This window comes from Macrobrachium rosenbergii, chromosome 56, assembly GCF_040412425.1.
Source record: "Macrobrachium rosenbergii isolate ZJJX-2024 chromosome 56, ASM4041242v1, whole genome shotgun sequence".
NCBI classification, from domain to species: domain Eukaryota; kingdom Metazoa; phylum Arthropoda; class Malacostraca; order Decapoda; family Palaemonidae; genus Macrobrachium; species Macrobrachium rosenbergii.
The window spans coordinates 58,976,363-58,990,492 of NC_089796.1; the positions used below are offsets into that span (position 1 = coordinate 58,976,363).

The following is a 14,130-nucleotide window of genomic DNA, read 5'->3' on the forward strand; positions in this document are numbered from 1 at the left end:
TATGGAATAGTGCGTAAAAGAAATCTGTAAAGCGATTTTACAGAGATGATGATGATGATGATGATAATTATTATTGTAATCGAGCCCGTTTCTAATCATGAACTCTAAATACATCTCCATACTTCTAATTGCTCTTAATATCACTTTTACTATTCACATCTTCGCATGCAATCACCACTCATACGGCACTCCACGTTAAATCTTATTACACCGCAATGACGTCACCAGAGTATGATTTAAAGGAAAAGAGCGACGGATTCTGGTCAACATTAAGTCCGATATCAACGTTATCTTTCATTTAGATGAAAAAATGTCTCTAGAAAGAGTTTAGTAACAAATGCCACGAGGAAAATGTGACAAATTAGAAAAAAATATTGTAGGCATCTGCGCTTACTATTATTACCCATGAACTACAAACCGCTGTCCGTTCAAGGTTAGGTTTAAACGTTCATTACGAATCAATGCAAAATTTCCCCAAACCATGTGTTAATCCAAATCATGGCAAATTCTATAAATCCAGCTACAAAAACAAAAGAATTAAATAAGAAATAAACAATTCATTCACAATTGGACTCACAACGTCCAAAGTGATAAAAATATAATGTAAGAGTATAATAACTAACAATAACATGCCCAATGTTTCTAATATACTGGGTCAGTAACCTACTAAAACTCGTGACTTTGGTTAACTTTTTTCATCAGCTAACTACTTCATATTGATCAGTTTTGAGGTATAGAATGAAGTAACAGTAATGCTCTTACCTACTTTGTTAGCCAAGTCCTAGATCATACGTACGCGTACTATATTATCTATAAAAACGAATCTCATGAATCTTAAGTATTCCAAATATTCCTAAAAAAAATACATATCTCGAATGAAAGTCCTTGTGTGTGTGTGTGAGAGAGAGAGAGAGAGAGAGAGAGAGAGTACAGAAAAAGTAGCGTGATCGTATAATATAAATGTACCTTTAATGAGCAATATCGGCCCTCATTAACTTGCTATGTAGTGAAAATACCGATAGGGCGATAGACGGCACGACAGCGAGCGTCAGGTATTGTAAACAAAGCAAACACTGGTGCACCAGCGGCTACACCTTGCAGGAAGGATGATGACACGGCAGAGTAACAGCAAAATACAAGCCCTTGCATTAGGTCATGGCCTGAGAATTGACATTAAGTCGGATGACCTGATTTTCAGCTGCAGTTCTCTTTTACACTATCTAAGCAAATGCATACGTACTGCCGATTACTTCAGTGGTAAGGAAATAAACCAGGGTGCAACGCACAATATACCATGTGCACAGACATATATACAAATACCGGCGAAGACATAACTACCGTCAAACTTTGTTTACAAAGGTGGCAATATATCTAATGGTGATGTGTGATCCAGCGGGTTAAGCCGAGAGAAACTAACTATATCACAGATGGTATCTAGTTAGTAAATAATTTTACTTAATGGGATTTACTTACACGTTCGTGGCCTTGTAGAGAGATAGAGGGAAGATTTGACAACAATAACTTCTACAATTGACATTTTTCATACACAATCTGTGCGTAATTTAAACTTGGTAGAACACACGTGCAAACCGGATTTTCTGGAGCTATGAGTTAAATGCCTGGCCAAAAGCAATTCTGTCAAGACCAAAAGAGGAACCTCTTAAAGAAATACAGAGCTGTTCCACAGAAGAATGATTAAGTCCTACATCCAATTGCAGACGACACCCTGAAAAGCATTACCGCCACTTAATAATGTGCAAGCATGTGAAAAAGGAATCGAATGCAGATGTAAAAAAAAAATTATTTATAAGAGAAAATTCCCAGTAGAGGTACTTCCTCTCCTAAATTTACGCATGTTAACATTTATACCACAGGAAGTATATGACATCCGTATAACACTGAGACCTTGCAGTAAGGGAATGAAAGAACTCTAATGCAGTGAACTGAGACATCGTGGCACTCCACAGACTATAGATGATGATTCGCTGCAATATTAGTAGCACACACAGACACTTGCAACACCAGCACTAAAACACATATGAAGTTCCTTCCTGAAATAGAGCTGGTGGAAAATGGCCAAAGCGAAAATATTCCAAGGATGATCTAAACTATGATTATTAACGTTTGGAAAGTACCAAGTATTTTCTCAAGAAGGGAAAATCCGTGGTGATACTGGCAACCAGACAGGACCAACATCCCGACAAAAGGATGAAGAAGAGCTAATGTGAAAAAGAGGGCTTGGAGTCGAAGGCAAAACCACTCAGCGATACGCATTGTTAACATGCAAAATTCTTGACAATGTCTACAACATTAACTTTGTAATAGTGATGAACGCATGGTTGTCATAAAGTTAGCTAATTACATACAGTAATATATCATTAAGGAATCAACATACAGTATATATATATATATATATATATATATATATATATATATATATATATATATATATATATATATATATATATATATATATATATATATAAATATTGTTCGATTTCTAGGAAAATACTATCAGGAAGTCAGTGCTCCCAGGATTTCGGAATCCGCCATAGGTACTAAAATTCTGAATAAAATAAAATGGGAGTAATTTGTCTTGGGAATAAAGTTGAACTCCATTTTGCCTGTCATGGAACATGAATTAATAAGATCTGCAATATGACCTAAAATTTTAATAGTGCGTATTTGTTCTTATTTATAATGCTAGGAAATGAAAGACATATTATGATCACGTAATTCGTTTAATAAGAAACTAAATATCTTAAATCTAGTTGTTAGACTGTTGAACACTCACATAATAATAAAGTAACTGAAAGCATTCTGCAAGCCAGGTAAAAGTTTCCAGTGCGAAATTATTTACACGAATTTTAGCTAAATTTTCGTGTTTATATTAAGCCTTTTCAAGTTTCAAACGGAATCATGGATACTGAGAGAACACTGTAATCATCCTTTTAAAAAATCTTTCGCCGTAAGACTTAACCCTGAAATGGTACTGTTTACAACTTTAACAGCATATTGTCTCTAATATCAGAAGAAGCTTAATTTTCAGTTTAGCATAATTAGAATAAATATACAATAATATATATATATATATATATATATATATATATATATATATATATATATATATATATATACATATATATATATATATATACTGTATATATCTCTTATAATCATATGTATATGCACAGTATATTTTATATATAATCAATCTTATTTGATTTACGTGATGTATACGTAAAAAATTTAGAAAATTCGAAAAATATGTCATGGACACGACGTCTGTATAACAAGACAATTGACTACTAGCAACAGCGGCTTATTTCATTCACCCAGTCTCCAAAATGACGTCATTACATCAACTTAATATGAGGTCACAAATAAATGTATTTATGCATGATGATAAATATTCAAAACAAGCAGTCTGGGCAAAATATGTTTCATGATAAACAAATACGAAGAATGGCAAGTTTACGGACATCATCCTCATAACAACAGTGAAGCCACTTTTCATTACGTTTCCACGGAACGACACACTTGATAATTGTTGACAGGCATTCCGCAAGGGTATATAGATAGACTAAGAGGCACCTTAATACTTTCGGACAGACCCGATGTTCTCTAAGAATGCCGAAAAATCCTCTCTAGTAATTCACGCCAGTACAAATCCCCCAGTCACTGGCTCTGAAATAATCTACCTATTCCGGAGGAGGACTCACCTGCAGTCTCGGTCACCGACGTTGTATGTTCCGAAAGACTTACCTTGTCAACTTATCCACAGAATAAAGATTTTATATCATATATATAAAATAAAGATATTAAGACTTTCATCTGTAAAAGTGAATATATAACGAGAAGGAAAATACGAGCCCTGAGCTCGCATACACGAAAAACACTATACAGTACTATGGACTACCCAAAAATGAGATACGGACAAGCGGATGTACCTACAAAAGTGCTTCTAGCTACTGTCATGCAATAGATGTCACATTTTAAATATTACAAAGCCTTTTATTTTAATAATCGATTGCTATGGTTATTGATGACACAAGTAATGAGATCTTAGGGGTCATAATGAACGCCTCTCTTTATTCAACATATAATATCATGACTTACTTATTACTATCTTGAAATCCTCTCATACCATCATTCTTTCTTCCTTCTTCGGCTATTCAATAACAAACAAATATAATACGCACAAGATTTATTAGCCTTGACTTTTTCTCTGTAAAGAACTGTAATTTGGGTTTGGCAATTAAAATTTTATGAACTACAAAACCTGTGAAAAGCACATCCCCTAATATCTCGCGCTTTTTATTAATGTAACATGCACACTTTTTCATTCTCACATCAATGTTTTAATCACTAAATTTGACCCTTTCATTGCACTGTGCATAAGCAGCTAAATACCGCCAGTGGCAACGTGTCTGAATGAACAAAGCAAGAGCGGTAAATCACAGCGACGGCAGCTTCAGAGGGTGGTTATGATCTGGGGTGAAAAGAGAGCCCACTTACCTTACGTGGGTTGAATCTTGGGAACGGCAAGATGTTTCTAGTGGCCACATGGGATGGGAGGTTGGCGATAGAAGTGGCTCTTAGTGTCCCCCTTCTTTTGGATCGTTTGTTGCGGACGAGGAGGGCGGCCTGCATGCTGGCTGGGCCCCCGTTGCAGAGACAGAGACAGAGCTTCGACTAGACACTTACAACAGACTGAACGCCCTAACGCTTCTGTTTTTAATTTTTCTCGCTCTTTTTCACTTTATCTTAAATTTCGTTTAACGAATGGCTTGGCTCATCACCTCACTTATTTTTAACAACTGTTAGCAGGATTACTGTATTTTTAAGCAAATTTCTGACATTACAAAGGGATTTACTCTCTTTGAAATGGCATTGAAGGATCTCAGGAGTTCTTTAGGACCAAGAAAAGAGTTTCTTGACCAAGGCCATGTGCAAGAGCGCCTGCAGAGCCCACACCGAAGGTGCTACAGGAACCGAGTCGTTTCCACTTTTTGTGGTGAGCTCCGGTTTCTCTGGCATGACTCATTCCATGAAGAGGGATTGGGATTGTAACAGAGAGGGAGGCACAGGAGATTAAGAGGGATTCAGACGACAATATGGGTGCTTTTTAGATGGAAGGGCAGAGTGGTAGTAGGCAGGTGGTGGGGGCGGTGGAACCCAGCGCCCGTTTTAAGGCACTCTCGCTGAAAGGTTTTATTTTTACCCATTAAGCATCGCCCAGTCTCCTCGGGTGTGCCGCCACCGCCTGAGGATAGAAGACAGAGGGCAGGCGTCATCACACAGACAGACACAAGCCAACACTTACGCTCACTCCCACGGAAAAAGAAGAACGACAGCAACAACAACAATTCCTCTTTTTCCGTGTTTTTCTCGGACGCGTCGGGGTGCCACTCGGAGCCCAGGAGTCATGTTTCCATTTACTTAATTGCACAACTCGGTTTCTGTTTACTACTTGTGCTTCAAAGGGAATACTTAGAGACCTGTAATCACTTAAAGTGCGCCCAACGATTTTTCTTCTGTGCAATTATTAATAAAATGGCAAAAGTTGAATGGCAAAGTTTGGGGTGAAGTTTTATCAACTCATGTGCTCTGCTTATACACCACCAGAAGTATTTTGAGCGTCTGAGAAAAATCATTCGTTCGAAAAGAAGACACACACACACACACACACACGCTCACACACACAAACACACGCAGTCGCGAACAAGATGCCACAAAGAGAGACGTTTTACGTTGCCCAATCATCCATTAAAAATTATACAAAATAGAAGAAAGTTCACTCTTTAATAATTAGCAAACCCATTTGCGGTTTATTGAACATTCTCTGACATTTCTAAGATAAATATTTAGTAAAAAAAAAAATAACCAGAATCACATAGGAGCAATTAAAATACTGGCTCCCAAAATCCTTACACTGAAAAAACAAACTTCCGGGAAACTGAGAAAATAATGAAATCTATTTTCTACAAGTATTTTACTATCATTTCACTAAGCGCTTATTTTCTTTCAATTAATATTCTGCACTTTTACTTCAGCAGGTAAAATATTTATCGGATTGAACTGACTTTTTTCATTTTTTAAGGAAAAAACATACACTAAAAAAAAATCTCAAGATACCAAGCGTGTTTATTGATTACATTAGCAAAATATTCTTATCGCACTTTGGATAAGCAATTCATTTTCAGGAGGGATGCTTTTTAAATAAGGTCTTTAGTTCAATTTAGAAGTTTGAATACATCACCCCAAGGATACTAATCAAAGCAAGCAATTCGGTTTAGTTGAACCCGCCGATAACATATGAAGGCGCTCAAGAAGTAGCTTCCCCTATTTATGAGTCAAGACCGCAAATGGTTTACTTCCACCACTCAAAATAGTTTAGAACAACAAACTTCATCCATTACAGATTTAGGTACGATCTTCATGCGTATTGGAAACACACAAAAGTGCTGATCACGGTCTATGACTGGACTACCTCAAAAATGACAAACTAATTTCATTCATAATTATGTAATACAGTTATTCCTTCCGCAGTCTACACCAATGTCGTATCAAAACCTTAATTTACCTCTTGCCAATGTCATTTCAAATTGTTATAGCAAAATGAACAAGAAACGGAAACTCTGGGAAATACAAATACTTCTTCTGTAGATACTAATATATTCTCAAAGGAAAGTGATGAGGTTTACTTCGAAAATCTATTTTTCAAAAGTAGTCCAATCAAGTAACGTCATCAGATATTAAAAAATGTTGAGCAAAGATATGGAAAAGTGTACGTCAAACAACAAACACATTTGTGGAAAATAAAAGTCCATATTCCCAAAATATTCAAGCATCAGAGGTTATATAAACCTCCCCCCCCAACAAAAAAAAACTAATCACTCTGAATATTTGACTTTGATTCATCAAAATGATCACACAGTGAGAAATTATAAACTTTTGGCTTGATATTTTGGAATGATGGATGCAGCTACTGAGAAGTAGAAATCTTATAAAACATCTACAATCTGCTTATGAACGTGAAAAAGATTTTGAAAAAGGAGAGAACACTGAGTGAATTAAAAACCATTCACATTGCAAATCACTGTGCTTGTGAAAGTAATTCTGAGTAAATATGAGAAACACTGAAATACGCCTATCGTCTTACAAAGGTACAGAGATAATCATACGTTTAACCCAAAAACACAGAGGATGAAGGAGAATTCTGAAAGGAGAAGATTAGTGGATATCATATGCAATATATTCAAGTGCCACTGTATATAAGAAAAAGATTCATGCACCCCTTTCGAAAGGGATAATAGTTCACAAGATACTGGGGTACATTCACATCTAAACATTCCCTCTCTCTCTCTCTCTCTCTCTCTCTCTCTCTCTCTCTCTCTCTCTCTCTCTCTCTCCAAATTCCCTTACTACCGTTACTTAATCTGCTACCTGCGTCTGTGCTCCGTGAATGAGGTTTATTTTATAAGCCCCATCTGTGCTCAGCTGCATTACTTAGTGCTCATTACTTCTCATCTATTCTCTTTGGTTTTCCCAACTTGGCTATCCAACTTCTTTAACCTTAACTTGTTGCACTTTTGAAACAATACCTGAATTCTGCAGATCCTACATTGGGTTTTAAGCTTTTCAATACATATATATATATATATATATATATATATATATATATATATATATATATATATATATATATATATATATATATGCATATGCATATACATATACAGTATATATATATATATATATATATATATATATATATATATATATATATATATATATATATATATACAATATATATGTAATTTTAATCCCATAGTTTATTTTAAAAACTTAATAATTTAATCCATACATCTAATTTTTTTCGTTCATATCACCCTACCTCTTTTGCCTACTTTAAATTGTCACATGGCGTCAATTAGCAATACCACTCAATCTAACGATTAGTTAACAGTACCTCTGAGACTTTTCCTATACACCGGTTTTCTTCTAGTATTTATTTATCTAAGCTGCACAGACTCGTAAAAACATATTTTTCCAGAAAAATTTTCTAATAGTCAATGTTGCAAGTAATTATAAAAGAAATTACCCGAGATAACTCTCATACTCTTGAAAGACACAGAAACACACATATACATATGTTTATGCATTTTTGTTATACACACTACATATATATACACATACCTATATTACATACACATACACACATATATATGCATATATGTATATATAAACATATATAGCATTTGTCCAAAGAGTAATGCAGTTTCGTTCAAACAGTAAAACAATAAAAAGGAACAGCCCCTTTCAAACAAGCAAACTCATTCTCAACAAACTAATTTCCAATGTTCTCCTAAAATCTCAAATGTCTATTTTAAACCTAAAGAGGGCCCAGGCACACAAAACCCCCATTCCATTTCTATCTTAAGCACAGACAATTAACAGCTGTTTGAATTTTGTTGCAGAATGTCTTCTATTTCAAGTTTCCATTACAACTTATTCAGCCTCGTAATATCAGTACAGCAATTTTTGGAGAGGGGATCTCCCCTTAATTTTCCTCACTATGGCAGATTAAAATCAAATAAGCGGTAGTCTCTTTGACATCAACAGCCGCAATCTCTTTCCTCAATGCGGATGATGAGTCTCCTCACTCTTTTCTTAAAAGTATAATGACGGGTACCATACTCAGTTTCTGAAATTTTTAATATATAACATTAGGCAGTCCTTCACAAATTTGTCGTCATTTTAACTTATATTACTAGCATATACATAGGTACATAAATACATACATACATACATACATACATACATATATACATACATACATACATACATACATACATACAATATATATACACACACACACATATATATATATACATATAAAATGTATATTATATATATATATATATATATATATATATATATATATATGCATTATATATATATATATATATGTAGAAATAGATAGATATATACGACTGGGACTGATTTCCAATTTTGTGTGATATATACATTACTTACATTCATGAAATATGTACACAATTACTTATATGCATTAAACTTACGTACACAAATAAACACACTCATATATATACATATAATATACATATATACACACACACACACACACTACATGAATTGATTTCCAATTTTGTGCAATATATACATTAATATAACTTACATTAATGAAATATTATGTACACAAGTACTTATATTCAATTAATTTGCTAACTTTATATTTTATGCATATGCACACACAGTAAAACACACACACACACAAACAAACTGCACACAATTTAATATATAAATATATATATATATATATATATATATATAATATATATTATATTACAGTATAAAGTATCAAAAGGACTGTACATATATATATATATACAGTATGTATATATATATATATATATATATATATATATATATATATATATATATATATATATATATATATATATATATATATATATATCAGTACGAGACACACACTAATCATGGTGCAACTGACGTAATTCTACCTGAAATCAATATAGCTAACGCTTATTCATGCGAATATTAGAAAGCAGATTGGCTTTCTCCTCGCCTTCATTACTCGAATGAAGACGAAAATTGGTTTTACTGCAGATTTATCGTGCATTTTCAATGCAGCTTTATACTACATCTCCAATCTTCAACATACATTAATCTTACACTCATATTCACAACGAAATGACCAGCCAGTAATATGGAACACATATCGACGCAATCACAAGCATCCACGCTCCAAGAAACATGAAATGGTACGAGAAGTCAAAGAACTGAAAAGGAATCATTAGTGTCAACATGCAATGGCACACAGTGGGTTGTCTTTAGGCCTGCAGCGTTGCACATCATGCAATTGTCTCTTTCCGGTATTTACACGGGCTAAGATCTCTAAGTAAAAAAATGAACATGTCATTATCTCTGTCAAAAAATGTAATGTGATTAGCCAAGCGCAAAAAATGTTCATTAGGACGAATGGTCGTGACAACAAAGATGACATCAACCATATTTGTAAGAGGAAAGATGGCGCATGCTGTTCGTGGCTATGTACAGCGACACATCGACCGCACAAAGAAGGCGAGTTTCTGCTTTCCCTTTTTCTTCTCATCAGTTTCATGTACCATGAGAAAACTGATTTCGAGAATCACTTCACATGGCATTTCAGAACTCCCCTACGGCGACAAAAGGCACAGCGACTTAAGAAGCATCTTCACATCGCTATAGCAACTTCATCAAACGACTTTGCAACTACGAATTAGATTATGTTTAAAAGCAGCATAAGTGGAATCCTCAGCAAGTTTAAAACCGCAATGGAGACTGTCCAACGATTTTGAGCGAAAATTTAAATCAAATAAGTACTCAAATTAAGACACATGAGCCGACATATTAAATAAAAAAAATTTATTAATAATTAATAGATTTATAAGGGCATGCATAAGCAAATTTAATCATTACTATTCAAATCAAATTGAACAGGATCGCCAAAGTCAATATTGTTATGTAACTTTTATCCTTATCTACAATATATCTAATATTAGTTCGAAACTATTAAGAAAAAAAAATGTTTTTTTTTTAAATTATATCCTAAAGTAATTTTGTAAGCTTTCTGATACAAGGCTCAGATAAAAAGATAATTTCATATGCAATTTACATTTATTTATAATTTTTGGTAACATATGTAGAAATACTACTGCATAATTATCCTGATATACTAGAACTAACTATGAGAAACTGCACGAAGTATACAAATCTAAGAAAAAAAAGGTAGCTAGTTTCATTTCATAATTTACAGTTTACGTCATTAACATCGGTAATATCATCGTTGATCATCCGCCCACACACACAATTATATATATATATATATATATATATATATATATATATATATATATATATATATATATATATATATATATATATTACACACATACATATATATATATATATGTGTGTGTATATATATATATATATATATATATATATATATATATATATATATATATATATATCGTGTGTGTTTGTAGTTTCCCCTTACATACGTATGATTTTGTTATGTTCACAGAGTATTAAGCCATAAATATCACTGCATCAGTTTCACCATAACTTGTGAAAACTTACATCCAAGGGAATTTACAAGTGATATGTGCATCTGGAAGGGAATGGAATAAAATATTTGGGCTAAAGGCCAAGCACTGGGACCGATGAGGTCATTCAGCGCTGTGATGATGCAACATGCTAAAGTCGACCGTTTATCATTGTATCCAAACCAAATGCTCGTGTTCGAACCCTGCCTGGGGAAGACGCACTTAGCACATATAAATCCCACTGGTTGTAAATTATTCCCAAGGAATAGCGAATTTGATATTATTGATAACTGTGGCTTAATAATTAAGTGTGCGCACGTGTGTGTGTGTATGTTAAAAAAACACACATACATATATATATATATATATATATATATATATATATATATATATATATATATATATATATATATATGAGAGCATGCAATACACATTACGCAACAAATATATATGAAATGATACCATATTCATTTCACAGTTCACCTTTGTCCCCACATTCAGAAGAGTATCACCAGAATATTACAGCATTCCCATTTCTAAGCAAGTATGTAAGGGTAACTAATAAAAGAAAAAAAAAAAAATGTGTAAGGGTAAGGTTTCCTGCCTCACGATTGTATTTTGACCCCAGCAGACGCTACTCCGTGTTTACATAAGGGTGGATAGGTTGACGGTGAGCCGGTACCGCTCCACGGATTTTTAGATAAGCCGAAAGTTGTCCCAGTCAGCTTCTACCCCTACTTTAGCCCATATAAATTCCACAGGAGGTCGATGACGTCGCCAACTCCTTACGCCAAACTAAGTAAAATATATATATATATATATATATATATATATATATATATATATATATATATATATGTATATATATATATATATGTATATATATATAAATATATATATATATATATATATATATCCCTTTATATATATATATATATATATATATATATAAAAATAAATCATATAAGGACAGATGGGGAGTGCTGCAGGGCTTTCTTTCGACGCTATTCACTACTTCAGACTGAAGAAAAATAAAGAGTATGTTTACAAAGAAAGCTCATATAAATGACAGATGGGATTATAAAGGAGCTTTTTCTTTGTAAAACTATACTTTACATATTTTCAGTCTGCTTAGACATATAATACCATATATATATATATATATATATTATATATCATATATGCATTTATCTTATATTATATATTCATCACGTTACATATTTATATATGATTCAGTTATACATACATATATATATATATATATATATATATATATATATATATATATATATATATATATATATATATATATATATATATATATATATATATATATATATATATATATATATATATATAAATATGGGCGTGAGTGACACGCTGAGTATGTTTGAAAATTCGATAATTTTCCAGATATATAACGTCATTTATCACGCATCAGGAAAGCATGAATCCTCAATTGAACGACAAAGAGCACACAACTTATCCGACGGAAGTGACCCCTTAAAAGAAAAAACATATATAAATATATACATTTACATATGTATCAAAATATTTTGGGTCTGTTTGGATCCTAACCGACTTCTAAAAATAATTTCACCAATGGTCACAGTTCCCCCTTCAACAATATTTCTTTGAAACCCACCAGAAAAAACATCAAAGGTTCCCATACGAACTATACCGCAACGCTTGCGCGTGAGAATTCATTCAGCGAAGACATAAAAATAAATGAATGATTAAAGGAAGTACCCTTGTTGGATTAACTATACTTTGAATAATGATCTGATATCACCTACTCTTGTATGAATTTCACATATACACACAAACCACGACCGTACAATATCACAAACAAATGTTTATCAGTATACCGATAAATAATGGCACTAAGGGTGTACATATATACAGTACATGCAAGTGCAACATGAACTCTCAGAGATATTGTTCCTATCTTCATCGAAGTTTAGACAAAAACCACAATTTCTTTGGTGCAATTTCACCGGAAAGGAAAGAACACGAAAGTGCCGCCTAACACACTTTTTCTTGCTTAGGAACATGTGGATTAATGATATGTAAACAAAACTATTCATAATTTATTCCCGTCAAGTTTCTTAATACAAATACGAATTGTGTGTACTTCAGGGTAATTTGCTTTTTTTCATTTTAAGAGTAAATAGCAACCTAAATTCGGTATACTTTATTCAGAGGGCTTCAACCTGGAGTCAGCAAACCCCCGGAGGTATTCAAACATCAAATGAAAATGAGAGAGAGAGAGAGAGAGAGAGAGAGAGAGAGAGAGAGAGAGAGAGAGAGAGAGAGAGAGAGAGAGAGAGAATTATAAGGCTACTGCATGATAAAATCGTTGCAGTTTGACTAAACCTAATCGATTAAATCAAATTTCATTTATCTTAATTTTAAACCGTTCTGAATTCAATCAGATTAAAAAGGGGCACTAGGTCAGTTACATCGTGGAACTCTGAGACCCTGCTGTGTTCTCAGAAGGGAATCACCCTACACAGCAGTCTACCCGTTAAAAACGCCGTGGCTTCTTCCAAGGAAGCTTTTGTTTTCTATACGGAGGAGCGCATCCGTTTTCTTTAAGGTTCCAACGCCACAGCCGTGGAGATTATTAATGATAGTAATAATTCGTCGGGTATATTTACCTTTCCTGGTTACCATAAAATTTATTAAGCAGAACATTTTCAAGGTTTACGATGCATTAATTAGCAAAAATGATCTTCAGTCGGATAGAAAAAATCTAAATGTAAGGAATAATATATTTGGGGCAAAAGCCCATGTACTATGAAAGAGGTCTGTACGTCTTGCTGCATAAATATATGAAGTTATTCAGAATTTTAACTAGAAAAGTGAAAGAAAAAAATATTTGTTTTTATTTCCAGTATGATGAAACAATAAAAACCACAAACTTTTTTTATTATTGCTAAAATACCATAAAACTTATATCATATCAGAACTATATATATATATATATATATAT

The 14,130-nt window shown here is 33.2% G+C and overlaps 1 protein-coding gene across 8 annotated transcripts in view; it reads right to left on the reverse strand.

Moving 5' to 3' along the window:
• LOC136836438 (uncharacterized) overlaps positions 1-14,130 on the reverse strand; it is a 527,535-nt gene that overhangs the window by 250,464 nt on the left and 262,941 nt on the right. For 4 of the 8 annotated variants that reach the window (XM_067100681.1, XM_067100680.1, XM_067100682.1 and 1 more), the window contains exon 3: positions 4,519-5,266. The exons of the other annotated variants lie outside the window; for them this stretch is intronic. In XM_067100681.1, coding sequence (XP_066956782.1) covers positions 4,519-4,653 — 135 coding nt within the window. In that variant the 5' untranslated portion in view covers positions 4,654-5,266. The remainder of the gene's footprint in view (positions 1-4,518; positions 5,267-14,130) is intronic. 8 annotated transcript variants of the gene reach the window in all.